This window comes from Orbicella franksi, chromosome 1, assembly GCF_964199315.1.
Source record: "Orbicella franksi chromosome 1, jaOrbFran1.1, whole genome shotgun sequence".
Taxonomy (NCBI): Eukaryota; Metazoa; Cnidaria; class Anthozoa; order Scleractinia; family Merulinidae; genus Orbicella; species Orbicella franksi.
Window position 1 is genome coordinate 17747912 of NC_138145.1, and position 20365 is coordinate 17768276.

Sequence of the window (20365 nt, forward strand, 5' to 3'; positions counted from 1 at the left end):
CCAAAGAAATAAGCGAAAAGTTGTTTCGGCTAGAGTGACTTGGGGGAGACGGGTTTCTCTCGGGTACCCGAGTAAGGCCTCGTCCCCTCCCCCCTATGAAGCCGCCTCAAATGTAAATGGCATCCTCGGAGACCCAGATACAGTTATTGGGGGCGAGGGAAAGTCAAAACGACAGAGAAAAAATTCGGCTTTTTCTTTGCCAATTTTTTCCCCGGGGTGGAGGGAGGTACTCCCAGAAAAATTGGGTGGGGGTGTGCGGCCCGCTTCACAAAACTCTTACCCTATTTATGACCTGACCAAAAATTCGAAACCCTATTTATGACCGTCAGGGTCCGAAATTAACTTTTTTTGGCAGGCGCCAACTGGCGACTGAAATTTTTTTTTCAGTCGCCAAATGGAAAAATGTGGTCGCCAAAAAGTGTCAATAAAATTTTTCTTTTGCAGCGAAACACAAACCAAAATTTTTGGTCACCATGGGCTTGCCGGTAAAATATTTGCAATCGATGTAATCAGGAATCAAACCAGTGCGCAAATCATCTTTTGACCACTTTGACAGATCTACATTTCCACCTTTTGACGCCCAGAGAATATCTAAATCTTCGTCTAATTTCTTCGCGGATGTTCCGGCTCCACCTTGTAATAAATTACGAAAAGATTTCAGAACATCTTTGGACACCACATCGCCTGGATAAGTATTCATGGCGAAAGAACGCACATGGCTTCTTGCGCCCGCAATGCGTATGTTATGGGAAACCGCTGAAAAAACATGGCAGCAAAGCTTCGCACTGATCGCCGCTGTGAGACGTTGTGGTAGATTTATAATAACAGGAAAATCGGTTTTATACTTCAAAAGCAGCGGAAAGGTAAAACGGAAGTGATCAATTGGTGGGCGGCTTTGAATTTTATTTCAATCGATTTGGCTGAAAATCAAAGTGATTGTTTGTGTAATTATCATGGCATGAAATACGGCGTCGACAAAATCTGGATCGGACCGGACCGGATCACGGATCGGATCACGGACTGGATCACGGATCGGATCACGGATCGGATCACGGATCGGATCAAGGAAAAAAATCCAAAATTTTGTTGAGCAAATTGCACTAGAGTGACTACTGTGAGGAGAACGTTTTATTTAATTCAGGTGTGATATTCCTTTATTCTTTTATAATATCAAGCCAACTGGGAGCTGGTCACAGATCAATTTTTTTCAGGCTGTTGGGTTTTGACTGCGATGATCAATCATGTCTTCAGATCTTTCTCCGCAGTTCAGATAAATGATATTTCGTGTAATCACTTGCATCAAAGGTAAACTGTCATAAAACAAGTCAGTATGGTAATAATAGGACGAACGTATGAATAGAAACACAAAACTAAAAACACTAAAAAATTAAACACCTGATGAAAACAATTTCCGTTTTTGAGACAAGTCTATACTTTTACAAGATGTGAGTTTGGAATACGATATTTCGCACTGGAATAAAACGAAACAAGCCATTTGTATTTCAAGGAAATATAGCTGTTTTTCAAAAAATTCTAGGAATAACATCGATAGTGTGAACGATAACGCAACCCGAGAATAAACAACATTTTAGGAGCTACGTCGCGATTTTTAGAGTTATTTTTAGGGTTGTAAAGAGCTGCCTTTAAATAGAATAAAACCTTAAAATGATCGTGTTCTAGGATAGAAAACACTTAAGAGGCAAGAACAAATCAAAACGGAATGAGGATCGTTAAGGATGGCAAAGATTAACGGGGATTGCAAATGACGAACTTGAAAAACTAGGCTAGTTTTTTCAAGATGTGCAAATCGTGACTTGGCTCCTTCAAAGCAAGTCATGTCCTTAAGCTTTCGCACGTAAGTTTTCTCATTAACTGTATTGTGTGTAACGCCAACTGTAACGCTCACATCTGACACGAAAATGTAGCCGAGAATTAGCCACTGAAAACAATTTCAAAAACGAGAATGGGAGGCTCACGCAAGCTTCGAGCCAACTAACGTTCAAATATAACTACATCTGCCTGTTCATTACAATTTAAATTCGTCGTAAATTAGGCGCTTATGTGGCTTTTTAAATGACCTCTTGTCATTCTCTGTAATTAACATGTCATTGCGTCAAATTCGGGATTCTTATTTTCATTTAACATATTTTAGTTTTCCACTTTTATTTTTTATTTATTATTATCTTATAAACGGTTTGATTTTTGTTTTTGATTTTTTTTTTCTTTAAAACTTTGTTGTTGTTTTTTCTGTGATCCGATCCGTGATCCGATCCGTGATCCGATCCGTGATCCGGTCCGTGATCCGATCCGTGATCCGATCCGGTCCGATCTGGTTTTGTCGACGCCGCATGAAATAGTTAATCGCCTGCTGGCGACCAGCTGTGGCAACCAGGAAAGCGCAATTTCGGACCCTGTGACCTGACCCTAAATCAAAATCCTGTTTGAGACATGCATTGTAATTAGTTCCCTTGATCAGACCAATGTCAAATTACCGTAAAAATAATTTGTGAAGCGCTTTTGTTGATTTTGTTTTCGATGATGATGAAAAGTGCCTTCTTACCAACATCAAGGCTGGAGAGCAAAAACCATACCCTATTTATGACCAAAACGGCTGAAAAATCATACCCTTGAGCGCCCCGCAAACCTATATAGCCCATATAAGGGAGTACTCCCCAGGTTTTTTTCCCCTCGTTTCGACTTTCCCTCGCCCCCACTGACTGCATCTGGGTCTCCAGAGGATGGCGATCTGCCACACGCGATAGTGTTCTAATGGATCAACCAGCGTTTGCGTTACGTTAAGCTACCCGAAAGTAGCGTCATATCATAAAGTAACAATAGGAGGCTACTAATGCCGAAGAGGTTGTTACTTTCACAAGATTGAGGGGTTTGCAGCTGGAACTCTTCTTTCCCAGATGATGTTCAGCTGCACTTTGAGACCCTGTTCTAGAAAACACACTTCAAATCCTTACCCTATCCATAGCCTGCTCACAATCACAGTTTGGTGCTTTAAAAAGTTGGTACAATGATGTTATTTCTCAACTTGAAGTACTGTATCAAACACGAAAGACCATGTTTGACCACATTTCCAAACACCGAGAAGAGAGTTAATTAAAAATGACGCGTAACAGAGTATTTTTGACGAACTTCGAGGTGTTTGGAAATGTGGTCAAATACTGTCTTGTGCATTTATCTTCTCAATCGAAACTAAAACTAAAGAGAAAACGGAAAAACAAAATCGTTAAAATCCATGGTAATCTAAGATGACTTATCTAGACACCGTCACGCTTAGGGTTTCCTTTGTTTAAATTTGGTTAATTACTAGTAGAAGCAAAAATTCTAGGAACAGCATTTTGTGCCCGAGCTGTTAGGTAGACGTGAAATTGGCCTCCCTCCAGCAGGGGCAAAAACAAATAAATTGATCGCAAAACACGCGCATACGAGAGGGTTTGGTCTCGTTTATACATGTATTACGTAATATTAGTTGCGACCGGTCATTAAAAAACACGAACTGCAGTCGGTAGACCGCATTTGGTCCGGAGTCCGCGTTTTGTACCCGAGTCCATGTTTTATACCCAGTCCGTAATGCTTAGTCTGCGTTTTATACTGGAGTTGGAGTACCAAAACAATCCTGTGGGAGCTGAACTCTTTTCCTATGTACACACTTTCGTTGAGTTCATATTACGTATTTTGCCCACAGAAAGCTAGGCCAGCGAAGTGAAACTACACATTTCCTCCATTTGATTTAGTCAGCAGAAAGCAGCGTTGGTTTTGGTAAAAGAGAAGAGAGTACACAGCAAGCAGCCAAACCACAGCTTTCTGTTTGTACGAAAAGTCGTGCATTTTTAAATGCCATTAACACTGACTTCGAACTTTAAAGAAACAACTTAACCGCTTACAGTCCACAAAAAGCTGCCTCAAGAAAGCACATGGACGAAAATAGGACGACGTCATTAGCCCCTGAAGAATTTGGGGGGGGGGGCGGGGGGGGGGGGCAAATTGGTGTCCAAAGAAAGATGCATACTGGAAAAACTCGATTTCCCCTGATCAGAACTGCGTTCTGTCGAACGCAATTAGTGAGTTTGAGAAGTGTCAATTCTTAGTCTGGACTAAATTCATCACACCATAGATCAGCTTTCTCTTAAATGATACATTACGATCAAAACTCTGAATTCTTTATCCTATTCCAGACAAACTGCTTGAAAACCTTACCCTTCACAGTGGCACACACCTATATCACTTATACCTGTGAGTGCGCTCTCTGGGGATAGCTTTTGCCAAGTTGGTGCTGTGTAAGTTTTATTGTATAGATACACTTGAAACAAACAGTGCTGGGGAGAATATCGCCACCAACTTTAAGATTGTTTTAAAACTTTCTGGACAGTTCATTTTTCTTCACGTCGAACACTGATCGCCGAATCGAAGCAAAGTAACAAAATAAGTTAGTCGTGTAATTTTTAACAAATCGCATTTAATTCTACTCGGTAAGCCCTAAAAAGTTCATCTTTTACAACAATAAAAACTAAAAGGAAATTTGTCAATATCAAAAACATCCTGAAAAAATATACTACAATTTATAACACTATGACTTAAAATAATATACAATAATCTAGACTATCAAAATAATTTACAATACTATATTCTTATTACTTATACTCCAATTTGCAATACAAATCTGACAATTCAGAAAAAACAATTCCAAATTCCTAGCGCAGCTATCCAACAAATGTCTCAAAGTGGATGACTTGTGAAAATAATAGAACCAGTCACAACAGATGGCGTCTTAAACCAAGTTGAACGCAAAGCCGAACCTGAATCCAGGTGTGTAAAGCAGGCGAAAGTCGGTTTTCAATCTGATAGGCCAGAATGCTGACGTCTTAACTCTATTCTCGAACTGGAAAAGAGCACGTAACGTGATATTTTTACATCAACCGCAGAAATCAGCCATCAGTAAACCAAGGCGAAAATAACAGATTAGAAAACCGCTCTTGAGAAATACAGCAAGTACATCATGACCCATCTATAATCTAACATTAAAAGTTACCACTCATATTCAATTTTGGATGAACAAAAATTTACAGTTACACCACCCAACTGACTGACTTCATACGATACCGAGTTTTGGCAATGCTTCGAATAATTATTTAGTCTTCAGGTAAAAAAACACAAAAACACATTTACTGCTCTGAGACACTGCAAATCTAATTGTCTGGAGCTAAGTCAGTAGAAGCGCAAGCACTCCTGTGGAATCGGTATGCATTTTTATATGACGCAACCTTGATTAGAGGAAAACTCTTTTTTAACAAAAACTTTTGATTCTATATTTTTAATATCTTTCCATGCTTTTTAACCCCCCCCCCCCCCCCAAACTGATTAGGATCATGAAAATGTAAATTTACTTTGCTCGCGCCATCATAACTCTTCAAAGCTTCAAAGAACTTGAAAGTGACAAATGCATGAAAGCTAAAAATATCACAAACGATTTCACCTACACTATGTTTTACACATTTTTATATTGACATTTCAGTTACATGTCATATATACATCATAGTCGCATATTGCCATGAACAAACTTCCAAATTTATTGCAGTTAAACTTTTTATATATGCACATCAGTTACGTCTTAGTAAACTGAGAAAGCTAAAATTGTAGTCTATATTCAGTTTAGTAAAGTCTAAAGGTGAGATTACAGCCACTATGTGCACAAAGGTACTAAAAGACAACTCTGGAGGACGTTAGCTCTGTAGCTAACAAAGTAGTAGTGAGCCCAGAGCATTCTATAGCTGTAAACCTACCCATGTACTTTACTTTGCCATTTTCACTTACATCTAACAAGGATGCCATATTTTCAATAACCAACATTATTGTAACTACTTTAACATTTTCAGCTAGGCTACTAAAATAGTTAAAAATATATACATATTAAAAATAAAAGTTACAAGGTAATTTGATTTTTCAAGTTATGGACGAAAATAAGACATTTCCTTATATTTAAACATTCTCTGTAGGTATAGAGAGAATTCCTAACTGTTTTTCCACTAAAGAGACAAAATTACCACATTGTCTCCAGTTCTGGTACCTTAGTCGTTAGAGAGGAACTAGTGGTACAAGCAGACATTAAATAGGAATTTGCCGACCTTTGCATCTACAATCAACCTGTTTACTTTCAAGGCTCTACAAATCCATTTTACAAGTATCTGTCCGCAATGCGCTTCCTTGGTCTGTAATCGATCGTGTTTTTTTTCTGCCCACAAATCAAAGAAAAGACTTCGTGTTCTTTCAATGTCTTTTCGTTGTTCGTGAGGATTGTAGAAATTCTAAAAAACACTAGTTTGTACAGAACTCAAATGAGTGCAATGAAATGCAAGCCACCTTCAATGAAGTTTTGGAACAGGTTTGGAACTGATAAAGTCCAGTCAATTTTTACATTGTATAATAACCAGTTTTACCATGCCCCTTGTAACTGCACCATAAATAAAGGGTATTCTTTTACGTCCCTTTATAATGCCATCATCTACGTCAACAAGAACAACCACAGGTCTTTCCAGACCACTGTACTTGAGAACAGAGCTGACAACTATAGCATCAGAACTGTTTTCTGTTGCAGACTTGAAGGAAAAAGAAAGGCGTGGAATAAGAGCCCCCTTTTTAAACAAAATAGCTATATCCCCTTCTCTATATCCATCGTTCAAAAGCCTGTCTAAGGTTTCTTTGACAACATAAATCTGGGATCTTGCACTCCTTGAGTAGGATACCACCTCCACATTTTCTCCTTCAAAATCATGACCCATCTCAAGATTGTTTCTGACATCATTGTCTGGGACGTACTTTTTTGAAAGAGAAAATATTTTCTTCGAATTGCGAATGACCTTTTTTAACACGAACTCAGGCTTCTGTTCCGATTCGGGTGGAATGCCTGTTGGGAATGTGTGATTAGACTGACATCTGTCAATAAAAAACCACAGGTATCCTGGTTTTTCCCGATTATGTTGTCGTACCAGTTTTCTTGCCTTCTGATGCCAGGATTCAGTGCCTATGGGTTGTTCATAGTTGTGTACCTCATCCATAACCACATGTTTGACACAATTAAACTGGACCCACATGAATGTCTGGCGACAAACTACATGGCACACGTTGCTTTCCCTAATGAATCAAACATTGAAGGAAAGAATAGTATGATTTCCTTTCACTACAATAATCCATCTCCACCAGTAAAATATGCTAAAAAATGTCCCCCACCCCCCCCCCAAAAAAAAAACCCACATAAAATTTTATTAGAAAACAGCCCTAAGAAAATACGCACGCTTATTGGTTAAAAATCGTGTTTCTATTAAACAATTAGATTATCCACTCTCGATTTCTATCGCGTGATAGTTGACGAGGGCCCAGCCCGGGTCAACTATCACACATAGACATCGAGAGCGAACAATCTAATTGTTTTAGTATAAATCTACTAGTCGTTAAAAACTTCATCTAAATCCTCTTCACAGACACTTCGAAAACGCCAAGAAGCGGCCGTTAACATGGGCACACTGCTACGCTACTCACTATCTATCACAGAAAAGATAGTGAGTAGCGTAGCCAATCAGAGAACGGCATTCGTGATAGAACGCTAGTAGATTTATACTAAAACTCGATAGAAACACAGAACTAGGACGAGCTGTTGACATAATGATGGCGCGAGCAAAGAGAGTTTCGTCGCGGTGTTTTCTAAAAGAAATAGAAAACAAGTTTTCTGTGTTTCTATCGAGTTATAGAAACATGAGTGAAAGTTTGGGAGAACTCGCAAAAGCTGTGGAAACACCCGCCCATGGCTCGTGTTCCCTCAGCATTTCTCGTTCTCCTAAATTTTCACTTGTGTTTCTATAACTCGATAGAAACACGGCACATGTTTTCTATTTCTTAAATAATAGGCTTGTGAAGTCTGAAAACCAAATGTGTGAAAACAAAAATGACAAATTCACCATAATAAAATGACTAACTGTTACCAGACAAAATAAGTACATAACTACACCCAAGTTTGAACCAACATTTATTCTTACCTTATTTGATTTGCAATTCCCTCATTTTCACAAACACAGAGAATTTCTGACTTGTCCAGTTTCTCACGGCGATGAAGCTCCCTCATAAATTCCACCGCCACAAGGGTCTTGCCCGTTCCAGCAACGCCCTTGATCCACAACTCTCTGTTGACTTCGATCTGCTGGTGCACTAACTGGAACTGTTCCCTGGTCAGGAGGTTCATAATACTCACACCCAATTTGTTAGAAAGAGTTGATGGCACTGAAGCTAGAATGATAACCATTGACTTCAGCACTTCATTAAGCTTTTCCCGGGAAGATTTCAGATCATATCCTTTGGGGTACCGGCAATCACACGATTCTAGTTCTATGACTGATTCCTCCATACAAGAAACCACATGAGACGAAATATAGAACTTCTCTCTGCAGGCACCGTCTTTTACCAGGCTTATCTTTATGGATCGGGCAGCTTCTCTGCTGTATTCCAGATATTCCAGCAATCTGTCATCAGTAGCACTATCACAGAGGGTGAACAGGTGAAGTCCACCCATGTTTCTGCTGATCAGGAGAAGATCACAAATGACGCCCTCCATGGGGGTACCTCCCGTGTTCCCAAGCTAGGAACGGGAAGCAACCAGTAATCCTCGATTACGATCCCCAGAACACTTCTTCTGGATCTTTTGAATGACTGACTGAGCTTCTGTTGAGAGGGTTGATCCAAAGCCTTCTGGAAAAACTGGGAATCCCACTCCACCTAGAAATTCAATATCAAAAGACACGTAGATGAAAATTGAAAGCCGAAAGTACCAATAATATGTTAAACAACCTGTAGCTTCATGTGGAGTACAGTTTGCACTTTCTTGTTGATTTTCTCTTTGTCACAAATGATATCACTCTCTAGAATGACACACTTTTTCTTTGGAATTTTCTCATTAACAAATTAAGGACGTCTTCTCTCAATCTTCTCTTTCACTGTTCCAAACTTTTGAGGTGGCTTCATCAGATTCTTGAGAAATGATACTGTTCAACTAATCAATCCAACTAAAACTTGAACGTCACTGGTACGCTAGAGAAAGATGAAAGTTTCAAATGACATGTGTTTCACCACGATCTGAGTTACCAGGGCAACAGTATGATGTCATACCCCATTTTATATGAGACTGAATATCTTATCATTAAAGGATAATTTTGGATATATGACGTCAAGATCAAGGACCTAACATAGATGTCTAAACAAAGGCAAAAGTGTTCAAAAAATTATGAGCATTTCCAAGAAAATGGCGGGTGAAGTTTCAAGGCATCAAAATAGACCAAAAACAACACTGCTTTAAAATGTGATTGCAAACTACGTATGGCCAAAAGACTTGACTAAAGGGTACTTTGGCCTTAAATTAATTGTATAACATCTAATTACCTCGAGTGACTGAAAATCCTGGAGAAATCACCGTTCAATTTTCAGAAACATTGGCTTGCATATCAACTGGTTTGCGGTGTTATTTTGCATTTTATCACAAATTAACCCTTCAATATTATAGGTCTTATAGATTATTAAGGTTGTTTGAAACAGTTTCCAGTACTTTCCAAGACTTAGATTTTGATGGGTCATTTAAAACCAATCTATAGTGGTAGATGCCAAAATCATGGTGTCGAAACCCTGCCTAATCATTGGTGAACATCTTGCGTCAATTTTGTGGCACAATAGGTTACCATAGCAACAATACGGCCTGCTAAAACAGAGTTTTCAAATTTAGATCAGCGCAAGTCAGCGGCTACTTAGCCTGCAGTACAGGCGGATTAGCGGGCTCTAGCGCGATACACGAGCGCGAAGCGCAAGGCGAGAAAAATCCGCCTGTAGTCACACCATTGTTTATGCTCTACCGCCCCCTTGAAATGATTGGTATGAAAGAATGAGAGAGAACAAAGCAATTCAATTTACTGGCGCGAAAAAAATGTCTCAAATAACCAATTTACATTTGTAAAACAGTTGACGCAAAACGCAAAATGACGCAAAACAGTCAACAGACGTGAACATCTAAATTTCGCTAAATTTAAATCATGTTGTGTCAAAACAAACAAAAGGGGTATATACCTAAACATCGAGCTCGGGAGACAAAAAGCTCGAACAAATTCAGGATGGAAGAAACATAACTTTGACGACACAGAACGGATCTCCAAGACTACAGCAGTCTCTGGCGACGCCGGACAAAGCTAAATAGGGACTTTAAGATATGGTACGGCTAGCCTGCAGTACGGCGGCAGATAGTAAATATCACTTCCGGTGACGTCATGACGCGCGTACCAGTACGGTTTTCACGCCGTAGCCTTGCTTTCTACTACGGGAAAGTGCCTGGTTTCACGTACTCTTCACTACGTGAGTATAAGCCTGCTGTTTACTTCTCATTTTAGCGCTTTTTTTCGCCGTTTGAACAGCCTAGTTTGAAGATAAAGTTCTCAATCATAAAAATCAGTGTTAAGATCATTGTTTCTTTGTCATTTGTACAGAAAATTTGAACGATTTTAACACCTACCGCGAGATGATCAATTCAGTCATATTAGTATCGGGCCGAACAGCCGCAGATAAGAAAGCTTCGTATGTTCTAATCTGAGCTATAATTGTTTATTACTGTTCAAAATGTATTTTATTATAATCGAAAGTTTTGTATTTTCAGGCTTATCACGTAATCGTTGTACGAACAACCTGTCCGTGTTGAAATCGAGCTTTTTTTTATATCAGAGTTTATATTTTGTTTTGTGGTTGGAATTACAGGCGGTTCTATAAAGTTCGAAAAGGCAAAGCTGAGTTCTGGGAGACATAACACGGATACAGGAGAAGGAAATCATTGTCATTAATCAAGCCTATTTTGTATGAAAGTAGAATAATCTCTGGTTTCCTTGAAAGTAGTCATTTTTGTAAAGACAGGTAGAGACTGCACATACCGTTGCCGTAGAGCAAAATCTTAATCAGTTGAGTTTGGCGGGTAAAACACCGTTGTCAGCCTAGTCCCTCATGGCCAAAGTAGCCGTAGTAGCCTCTCGCCGTAGCGTATTTTAAAGTCCCTAATATGATCCGCATGGCATCACAATATAGAATGCAAGTAATCAACATTGATGCTCACCGACTTTGTCCCTCCAGAGCGCATGATTAAAGAGATACATTTCTGCAATAAACTTACATTTCTACAATAGAAAGGAGGCAAGACAAACCACACTACTCGGCACATGGCTTAAAGCAACCAATCAGCAAAAACCGTTCGTCAGGCGAACGGTTGGAAGAGCATAAACAATGGTGTCACTACTGGCGGATTTTTCTCGCCTCGCGCTCGTGTATCGCGTCAGAGCCGCTAATCCGCCTGTACTGCAGGCTAGCGGCTGCTTCAAGCATTTGCACCAGGCACTTTTCGTTCACATGGTAAATGCGAAGACAGCCTTCCTCGTGAAATGTTACTCATTGTGGTCTTGACTGCAGCAAATGTATTTTCAACAAAGGTTGAAAGAAGTCTTAACAATAAAACCCTTCAACAAAGCGAGTACTCAGAATTTCAGACAAACGAAACTGCGAATTGCAGCGAACGACGAAGGCGAAATGAGACCGCTGACTTTGTTGTGATACTTCATGTACCTCATTTCGAGGTAAAAGAAGTCAAATGATACCGCGATGTTATAAGTACTGTACTTATGGAAATGTAAAAGCATACTGGCGGTACCATTTTGTAAAACTCTGAAAGCAACTAATTTCACAAAGTTTTTCAACACTAACCCTTGTTAACAACTGTACAGTGGCCTTCAACAAAATCAGTTATGGGTGCAAAAAATGCACCAGAATACACTTCAAGGCACCCTTATTTTCAAAATTTTCTGGGGGAAGCACCCCATTCCCCCTGTGGAGAAGGGGGACGGTGCTCGACTCCAGCACCCTACCCCACAAGAACGCAGTTATCATGACGAGATAGTGCTCCGGCTACTTTACAATTTCCTCCTGCTACTTTTTTTCAATTTGAAAAACCCTGTCAAAACACCCTTAATTTTAGCTCTAAGCGCTTATAACTCAAACACGAGCTCAGTGACCCCCATTTTTTATTATGAAATTGTAATCAGCATGAAAAGATGCAACTTTTTGCAAAGTTTAAAAAAAATTCTGTGAAGGGGGTTCAGAGCCACCTTAAATTTTTGAAAATTTAAGGTGGCTCTATGATCTGAACCCCATTCAAAGAAAAACAAAACTGTCAAAACTTTCTTGAAGTCAAAACATAGCTTCAGGACACATTTGACATTATTTTTGAAGCAATTTCATCAAGACTGTGTTTATCTAGCCTCCGTAGCAAGACTTCCTGTACGAGCGGAACGAAATCTGGGTTTTTCGCATTTAGGCTGCCGAAAAATTGGGCGACAGCAAAAAGGTCGAAGGAGGGGGCGAGGGAAAGTTTTCCCATCCCGCTTCTTTGACCTTTTTGCTCTCGCCACACTTTTCACGTGGCTTGCTTGAATTGCTCCTGCCCCATCTTTCGCATGGGCGGAATGCAAAAACACTCTTTCGCGTGGCCCGATTTCCTTGTATGGGAACGCATGCTATCCAGGCTAGTGTTTATCTGTTAAGTCCATCTACGAGTATTATGTAAGAAATATCATGGTTTGAAATGTTTTGGCAATTTCCTCAAAATCAAACACACAAAATCTCTTATTTTTGTACAATCCACTTGCCATACAGCATTGGTGTAAGATATTGAACAGGAAATCCACATTCTTTCATCTGTTGAGCTCTGCAATGTACTACTTTACAGTTCTAAGCTATTTAAAATAAACTTACCAACAAAGAATGCATCCCTGATTCTTTGAACATCTGTTTTCACTGTCAACAGGTGACCTTTGGATATACTCATTGTTTGAAACCTGGAAAGCAAATCTTGTCCAGCTGCAAAACAAAGACAGTAGAATGTAATTAAGAAACATAAAATGTAATTTACAATACCAGTAACTTAAAAAGGATTTTCTGACATAACATAAAGAAAATTCCTCGCACAACACAAAATAATATACCATGAGATATAATATGTTCTGAGGAGAGGAATAAAATTTTGTACAAAGTACAAAACAAAAATACTAGGCGAAGATGAAGGTTTGGTGTGGACTATATTTATAGCTCTGTTTTAACAGTTTTCTTTTCTGGTCACCTGCACCTCTACTTCTTACAGCTGACAGAATATTTCCGTTAATCTACTCATTTGTGTGCTATTCTTAATTCCTGAGTAATTAGTGATCTAAAATAATAGTTTACTCTGGTTAATAAAATATCCAACAATGAGAGATCTCTTGCAGATATTAACTCTCAGTGTTATAGAGAGAATGGATGCCTATGTCATGCCCTGTAAATAGTCTAACTTCTAAATCGCCTTAAGCTTAAAAATTCAAATTAGCTCGCAACATTTTCAACTAATTTTCAAGTGATATCCTTTTTGGCAATTTCAGAACTTTTCTTGCAGTCTGTTGATGAAATGTCGATCATAAGGAAATTTTTTCGCTATCCTTGACTACACAAGGTGTTATTTCATTTCAAAAGGAGAAAAATAAAACTGAACTTGTCCAAACTCAAACGAAACTTAACAACTTGCTTGGGTAAATGTGAAAATGTTTGGTAAGAGATCAAATCAATAAAATCGCGGGTCTATGGAGCCATCTTTTCCTTGTTGCCGGCACTGGGGACAAGAATGGGCATCAAAGAAGGACTTCAACTGCTCTCATTCACATGCTCTGGAGATCATCTCGTTTGACTTCACTAGTTCACAGGCTTTGAAATTCCGTCAAGTGATTGAAACATTCAAACCTTTAGCGCTCAGAAAGACAAAATCAAGTCTTATCTAAAAAAATTGGAAGGGGAAAGGGTTGTGAGGATTTTAAGTTTTGCACTAATTTATATGATGATAAGTAACAGCATTCATCTTTATACCTTTGCTATCACTCTGCAAGCCCTCTCTAGATAGCATCCTCTGTTTCCACTCTTCAAAATCAAGACGATGAGGACTTTGTTGTCCATCTTCGCCTTGTAGTAACTTGAAGCTCTTTGGGCTCTTAGCAAAGACTCCACCTGACTTTCTCATTCCTGCCACATAAATCGCTACAATGGCATTAGCTTCACAGCCTCTCACAGCAAAAAACTTCAGGTCCCAATGGACGCCCCTTACAGGTTCTAAACCCCAGCACATTTTTTTAATAACGTTCTTCTGCAGGTTTCTCTCGATGCCGTCTTTTCCATTTTCTCTCAGATCTCGGCCGCAAACTTCTCCATCATCTTTAACACCCAACAAGATCACTCCACCCTCAGCATTGGCAAAAGCAGATATTTGCTCTGCAATGCCTTCACGTTGTGACCGGTTATTGGAATCTAACAACGTTTTTGACGTCAAATGTTTGAACTGAATATGTTTGGACTCCTTCAAGTCCAGTATAATTTCCTTCTGTGTAAAAACTTCAGGTACCTCTGGAAGCTCTGTCAATGGAACTGTAACATTTGGAGGCTTTGGTCTTCTGTCCTGCCGAGCTCCCTTAAGTAAATCAACAGTTTGATGATATGATGCTTCCATTACACTGGAATCACCTGGTAGACTCAAATTGTACTTGATCGTACAAATATGTGGTGGAGCATTGATGAACAGCAATATTTCATCTGACTGTTCACATCGATCAAAAATGTCATCATACCTTGAAGGTTTCACCAAAGATATCAACTTTGGTTCTATCTTCTTCCAGAACTGGTCCAGGGAATTTGCACTGGTTGTCGAACTTTGGAAGTCAGTAATTTTCATCACCAACAGTCCTCCACCAGAATTGAGGAGTGCACAAGCCTGCTCAAGAATACGTTCTTCATCTTCATCTTCAGCATTAAGGCCTTCTTTTTTCTTCTTATTTTTCTCTTTCTTTTTCTGCCCGCCTGCATCTTTTCCAATTGCGATAGGGCAATATTGCACATTTTCAGCAAAATGCCTGTAGATTTTGTTGAAATAAAGGCTTCAATTAGGAAATACACTTCAATTTACAGACTGAGAAAAATCAATGACAAATTTAAGATTTGCATTGTGGGCTGCATTTACACTTAGTCAAAAACAATTGAAAGGCCACGGGTAAGAACGTCCCCTAGATTTTTTGGCCATTTTGAAAGTGCTCAAAAATAACTGAATTTTGGCATGTGGGCTTCGCTTTACCTGAGAAACATTACTCTGAAGTTTTTTTTTTGCTGGGGTGCTCTTCGTTCTCGAGAAATAATGTATGCAAAAAAACTCAGTTTTCCAAGCAGCATCCTTTGGAGATCTTTTGTTGAACAAAAAACAAAAGAAACCTTATTATTTTGTTGAACAGCAACCAGGCAGACTGTTTATAGTGTATTCCACAGAACCTTAGCTGTCTTTAAGTCAAAAGAAAATAGTATATGGAGCGGAAATCTGGGAACAGATTGTTTACATCAGTTATTGTGACGTGAACACAACACGTGAATCGATCGAGCATCAAACGAAATACCATCGAGCAAAAAAGAGATGTGCCACATTAGAGCTCTGTCAACTAATATCTTAAGCATTGTTTTAAAGTACCTTGTATGCCTACCTGGTGGTTGAAAGGCATCATAAGGCCTTGATGAACCCGTAAGTCATCAGCACGTTTTAAAGAATCAAAATGTGTTCTGAAACTTCGAAGGCAGCATGCTATCGGCGTTCGAAGTCAGATCGAGCCAGGCAGCAAAGTCCAAGAGCAGTTCTTGCCCAAGAAAAATACCCTCTGGTGAGTTGTGGCCCATTTGCCAAGCGTTGCTAGTGTCAAAGTTTGGAAAGCGAGAACTGATTTTAGACTTATAAAACTTTTCTTGTATCAACCGCCATGTTTTCCCGCACACGAGTGTAAAGACCCTTCCCGGCATGCATTGCGATCACGTTCTGCGGACATTTCTCGAACTGGTAACTAGATTGTTTTTCATTTTTCATTTAAACATAATAATAGCCAACAAGTAACGATCGATTGTAACATAGATCTGTGATTCAGGTTGCGTTGATTTTATTTCATATCGGCATGATTTGTAGTGTTTTGAACTTCTGGGATCAGCGGACATGCAGATGTATGGAGACCTGTACGTTGCGCAGAAGGGTTAATTTGTTAATCTGTTTGCCCTATTTATAGAGCGTTTTCACGTGAAGTCATCAAATTCTTAAATCCAAAACTAAAGAGCCACAAAAGTTGTTATCCTCATCAGGCATAGGAGGTGCCAGAACATTTTGAATTTGGAAGTTATAGCGGTGCGTGACATAAAGCTACGATCGCGTTTGTCGAAAAATATGTATTTATCTCGTGATTTTTAGCCATTTAAGACATTGCTGTATTTGGAAAAGTGCTTATTTAATGTTTATTTGTTCAGATAATCATTGTCCCAGATAACCAGAGTAAGTTCCAGATGTTAACACTTTTTTCCGGCCGCCATATACACCTTATTCCAAAATGGCCGCCATTTTAGTATTCTTTTGTTTACTTGAAAATGAGCCCTTGTTGCCTCGTTTAAGGGAAAACATTCTTTTGAATTTCGAGTTTAAGAACGAGGGAAAAAGGGCTAATTTGCAAGTAAACAAAAGAATACTTAAATGGCGGCCAATTTGGAATAACGTGTATTGGTATACCACAGAACACCAACATGGCAGCCCCATACTAGGCTCTGTAAATTTGCGCGGAACATTTCGACGAATGTCTCAACTTTGGGACAACGCACACACCTTAAACTTGAAGAACTGTCTTCTTTATTTATCTTCTGTAATATCACAATTTCTTTACCTTATCTACTGAGTGGTTTTTGATATTATTTCTTATTGCGTGACAATAAAAACGCTCTATAGGCTCTAGAGGCCCTCTTCTTTAGTAGTGACATCTACGTTGATTGCTGTATTTGATTGACTATCCTAGTTTGACAAGGTAGTTTCGATGCTTATCAGCTGACTGAACATGGCGTAAGTGTCCTGGTTTTTATTACTATTATTGTTATTATTATTGTTATTGTTATTGTTATTATTATTATTATTATTATTATTATTATTTAATTATTTTTTATCATTTTTATTTTTTTTATAGTGCAACTAACAAACTTGACTATTTAGTAGGGAAATCAACCTATGGTGACTGTTGCTAGTTGCCTAAACAAACCACAACCAAAGCCCTAACCCTGCTGAATAACGTTGGACTAATCTCTATTAACTTAAACCCTCACCACAAGAGCCTTGAGCATTTTACTAACCTTATGTGAAATGAGCATCTCTGTGGTCACGCGTTCTGATGAAATCAACATTTCAGTGTTTTCTAAGTGAAATGAACATCCTTGCCGTCACGCGTTATCGTGAATCAACATTTTTACCTATTTAGACCTGAAATCAACATTTTTGAGCTTATATGTTGCGTCAAATTGACATTATGCTGTTTTGTAAGTGAAATCAACATTCTTGCCGTCACACGTTAACGTGAAATCAACATTTTACCTATTTAGACCTGAAATCAACATTTTTGAGCTTATACATTGCGTGAAATTGACATTTTGCTGTTTTCTAAGAGAAATCAACATCCTTGCCGTCACGCATTAACGTGAAATCAACATTAAAACCTTTTTTGACCTAAAATCAACATTTTTGAGCCTATACGTTGCATGAAATTGACATTTTGCTGCTTTCTAAGTGAAATCAACCTCCTTGCGGTCGTGGCTGGCCGATCCTTTGTTATAATAAACCGAGACGAGACTTCAACTTATAACAAAGCCTTGGCTTGGCTATTCTAACAAAGGATCGGCTCGGTTTATCATAACAAAGGCCCGGCTTCGTTTAATTGAAGGACTCAGCAGGAAAAGGGCGTTAAGTATTTTAATCAAAAGTGAAAAACGAAAACGCTCCAAATTTCGCATGCAGTTTTGTTAAGGTATGTTAAGCAATGTCCCGTAGTTTTCACGCTAAAGTTCGCTTTGTTTTTGAGATATTGCGTATGCAATAAACCACTCGGTTTTTCCAACCTGTGTACCTTTTTTGGATGTTATTTCTCGAGAATGAAGAGCACCCCAGCGAAAAAAAACTTCAGAGCAATGTTTCTCAGGTGAAACGAAGCCCACACGCCAAAATTCAGCTATTTTTGAGCACTTTCAAAAATGGCCATAAACTCCAGGGGACGTTTTTGCCCGCAGCCTTTCAATTGAACTTACAGGTAATTGACATTCAATTTGATGAACTGCATTGAAATGATGTAGCACAACACAAACTCTGTACACCATATCACATGTCCACAGCATTCAAATGTTCTTTGAAAGTACTCTTATTCTCCACTTAATTTACACTTTTAATATCAACTTCATTTGCCACTGTCTTAAAAAAAGGACAGGAAATCTGGGGCTTGTGATACCTCGCAGTCACCTGTGGGACCATTTCTGGGGATAGTATGGGTTCCTACCTTTTTTTTTTTAGATTTCTTCTTGCTTCTATAGTCAGTAGTAAATAGGCAAGCAATGCATGCAGAGGGTTATGTAGCTGTAGGAATTTGGACATAAGTGATGCCAGATATTACTTTCTAGCATCATAAGCATGCCACGTACCCAGAGAGCTAGCTTGTAGCTGTACGCCTGTACATGCATTGTGTGCCTACAACATTAGTCAACATAACTTTGTAGGATGTTTTCAGGCATTTTAGTTGTAAAGGAGAGGTTAATGAAATTATTGTATTAATCTTTACTAAACCCTCTTAAAAAAATTATAAATAAGGAGACCACAAGGGAAAATGCTAAAGCATGCAAAAGCCATGATAACAAGCCATTCTTCGTCCATGATTGAGAGAAATATAGATGGGTTATTCAGGATTTGAAGAAATCTTGAATTCCAGCTTTCCCTTCAGATAGGCAGCTCTCAAATTTGCTTGCCCTGGGCAAGTATTAATTGATTTAGTTAGCAGACCACTTGCCTGGGTCCTTGCACATCAGGCAAATGACAAATATAGTTAAATGAAATTTAACATAGTTAACGACTAGGAGCTAGTCTGGTCAGTAGCGTTTTTACACGCGGTTGTTGGTGTCTTGGCCGTCTGTGAGCATTTGGTTAGCGTTTGGTGCGTTCTGTAGCGTTTGATATAGTTCAATAGAATTTTACATAGTTTATGACCAGGAGCGAGTCTGGTCAGTAGCGTTTTTGTAGGCGTTTGTTAGTGCCATCTGTTAGCGTTTGTTTAGCGTTTGGTGCGTTCTGTAGCGTTTGCAGCAGTCATGGTCGTGAGAGCCCTGGGGCTGACACTGTCTAGCGGTATTTTTGGTTAGTACATGTGTTGTCGTCCCATGTGCTCGCAGTGAGTTCATCGCTCTGTTAGTGTGGCGTTGTGGATTGAATTATAGTTTAGCGGCTCTCGGCGTTCTCCCTATTGCTTCGTTAGCTATCTCGGTCGCTGTCCCAGTTAAAACAGAAGTTGGTTCGTCTTCTCTTCTCTCGTACCTGGTCCGATAGTGTGCTCGCTGCTCAGATAGCGTGGCGTTTTGGCTGACCTAGTATAGCGTTTCCCAGTTGGGAAGAATTTCGTCATTCGTCAACCGTGGTTTCCTCGCCCGCTGTCGTGTTTCGTCTTTAACCGTCGTGGTTCATCTTTAACTCGCTCGTCGTTCTCTCATACCTGGACCGATAGTGTGCTCGCCGCTCCGATAGCGTGGAGTTTTGGCGGGCTTAGTGTAGCGGTTCCCAGTTGGGGATACAAAAAAAGAAATTTCGTCATTCATCCACCGTGGTTTCTTCGCCCGCTGTCGTGTTTTTGGTTCGTCTTTAACTCGCTCGTCGCTGACTTTTTTTTTTACTGTACATCATGCCGAACCCACCTGGTTCAACCAACAATAGCTTGTCCGCCGGACTTCGTTCGGAGGACTTACCTCTGTTGTCTTCCGCGCCGACAGTGGTTTCAACGGCTCCCTCTGGCCCTGTGGCGCCTTTGGCCGTCGATTCGATCGCGGAGGCTGTTGTTCGCGCACTTGGAAGCACCCTTCCTACCATCATCTCTTCAATTCAAGGGAACGCCCCCTCGCCATTAAATTGCTCCGTCCCTGGCACTTCTGTTGGCGTTGCTCCACCTAGCTCCTCCGAATCGATTGCTGTTTCTTGTCATGCCAACGTTTCATCTGTGGCTTCTGGGGCGTCGTCAGGTACGTTTACTTTGCCTGCTTTTGTTCCTACTTTTTCTCCCGTGTCGGCCATCACTGACTCGAGCTCGGCCCGCTTCGTGGCCCCCATCACCTCTCCGTTCACTAGTTCCAGTGTAGCCAGTAGCCTGCCAAGCCTCAGTAATTCTGCATCAGTGACCAAGTCTGAGAAGGCTTTTATTGT

General features: G+C 39.7%; 2 protein-coding genes across 3 annotated transcripts in view; one reads left to right on the forward strand and one right to left on the reverse strand.

Moving 5' to 3' along the window:
• Nucleotides 1-5358: 5358 nt before the first annotated feature.
• LOC145494265 (schlafen family member 8-like) overlaps nt 5359-20365 on the reverse strand; it is a 30507-nt gene continuing 15500 nt past the window's right edge. The window contains 4 exon segments of the mRNA XM_081473713.1: nt 5359-7140; nt 8040-8772; nt 12823-12927; nt 13960-14993. Coding sequence (XP_081329839.1) covers nt 6414-7140; nt 8040-8772; nt 12823-12927; nt 13960-14993 — 2599 coding nt within the window. The 3' untranslated portion in view covers nt 5359-6413.
• The window catches only part of LOC145494363 (uncharacterized), a 6493-nt gene continuing 5028 nt past the window's right edge, over nt 18901-20365 (forward strand). For both annotated transcript variants that reach the window (XM_081473814.1, XM_081473822.1), the window contains exon 1: nt 18901-20365. This exon is cut by the window's right edge and continues 1742 nt beyond it. In XM_081473814.1, coding sequence (XP_081329940.1) covers nt 19851-20365 — 515 coding nt within the window. In that variant the 5' untranslated portion in view covers nt 18901-19850.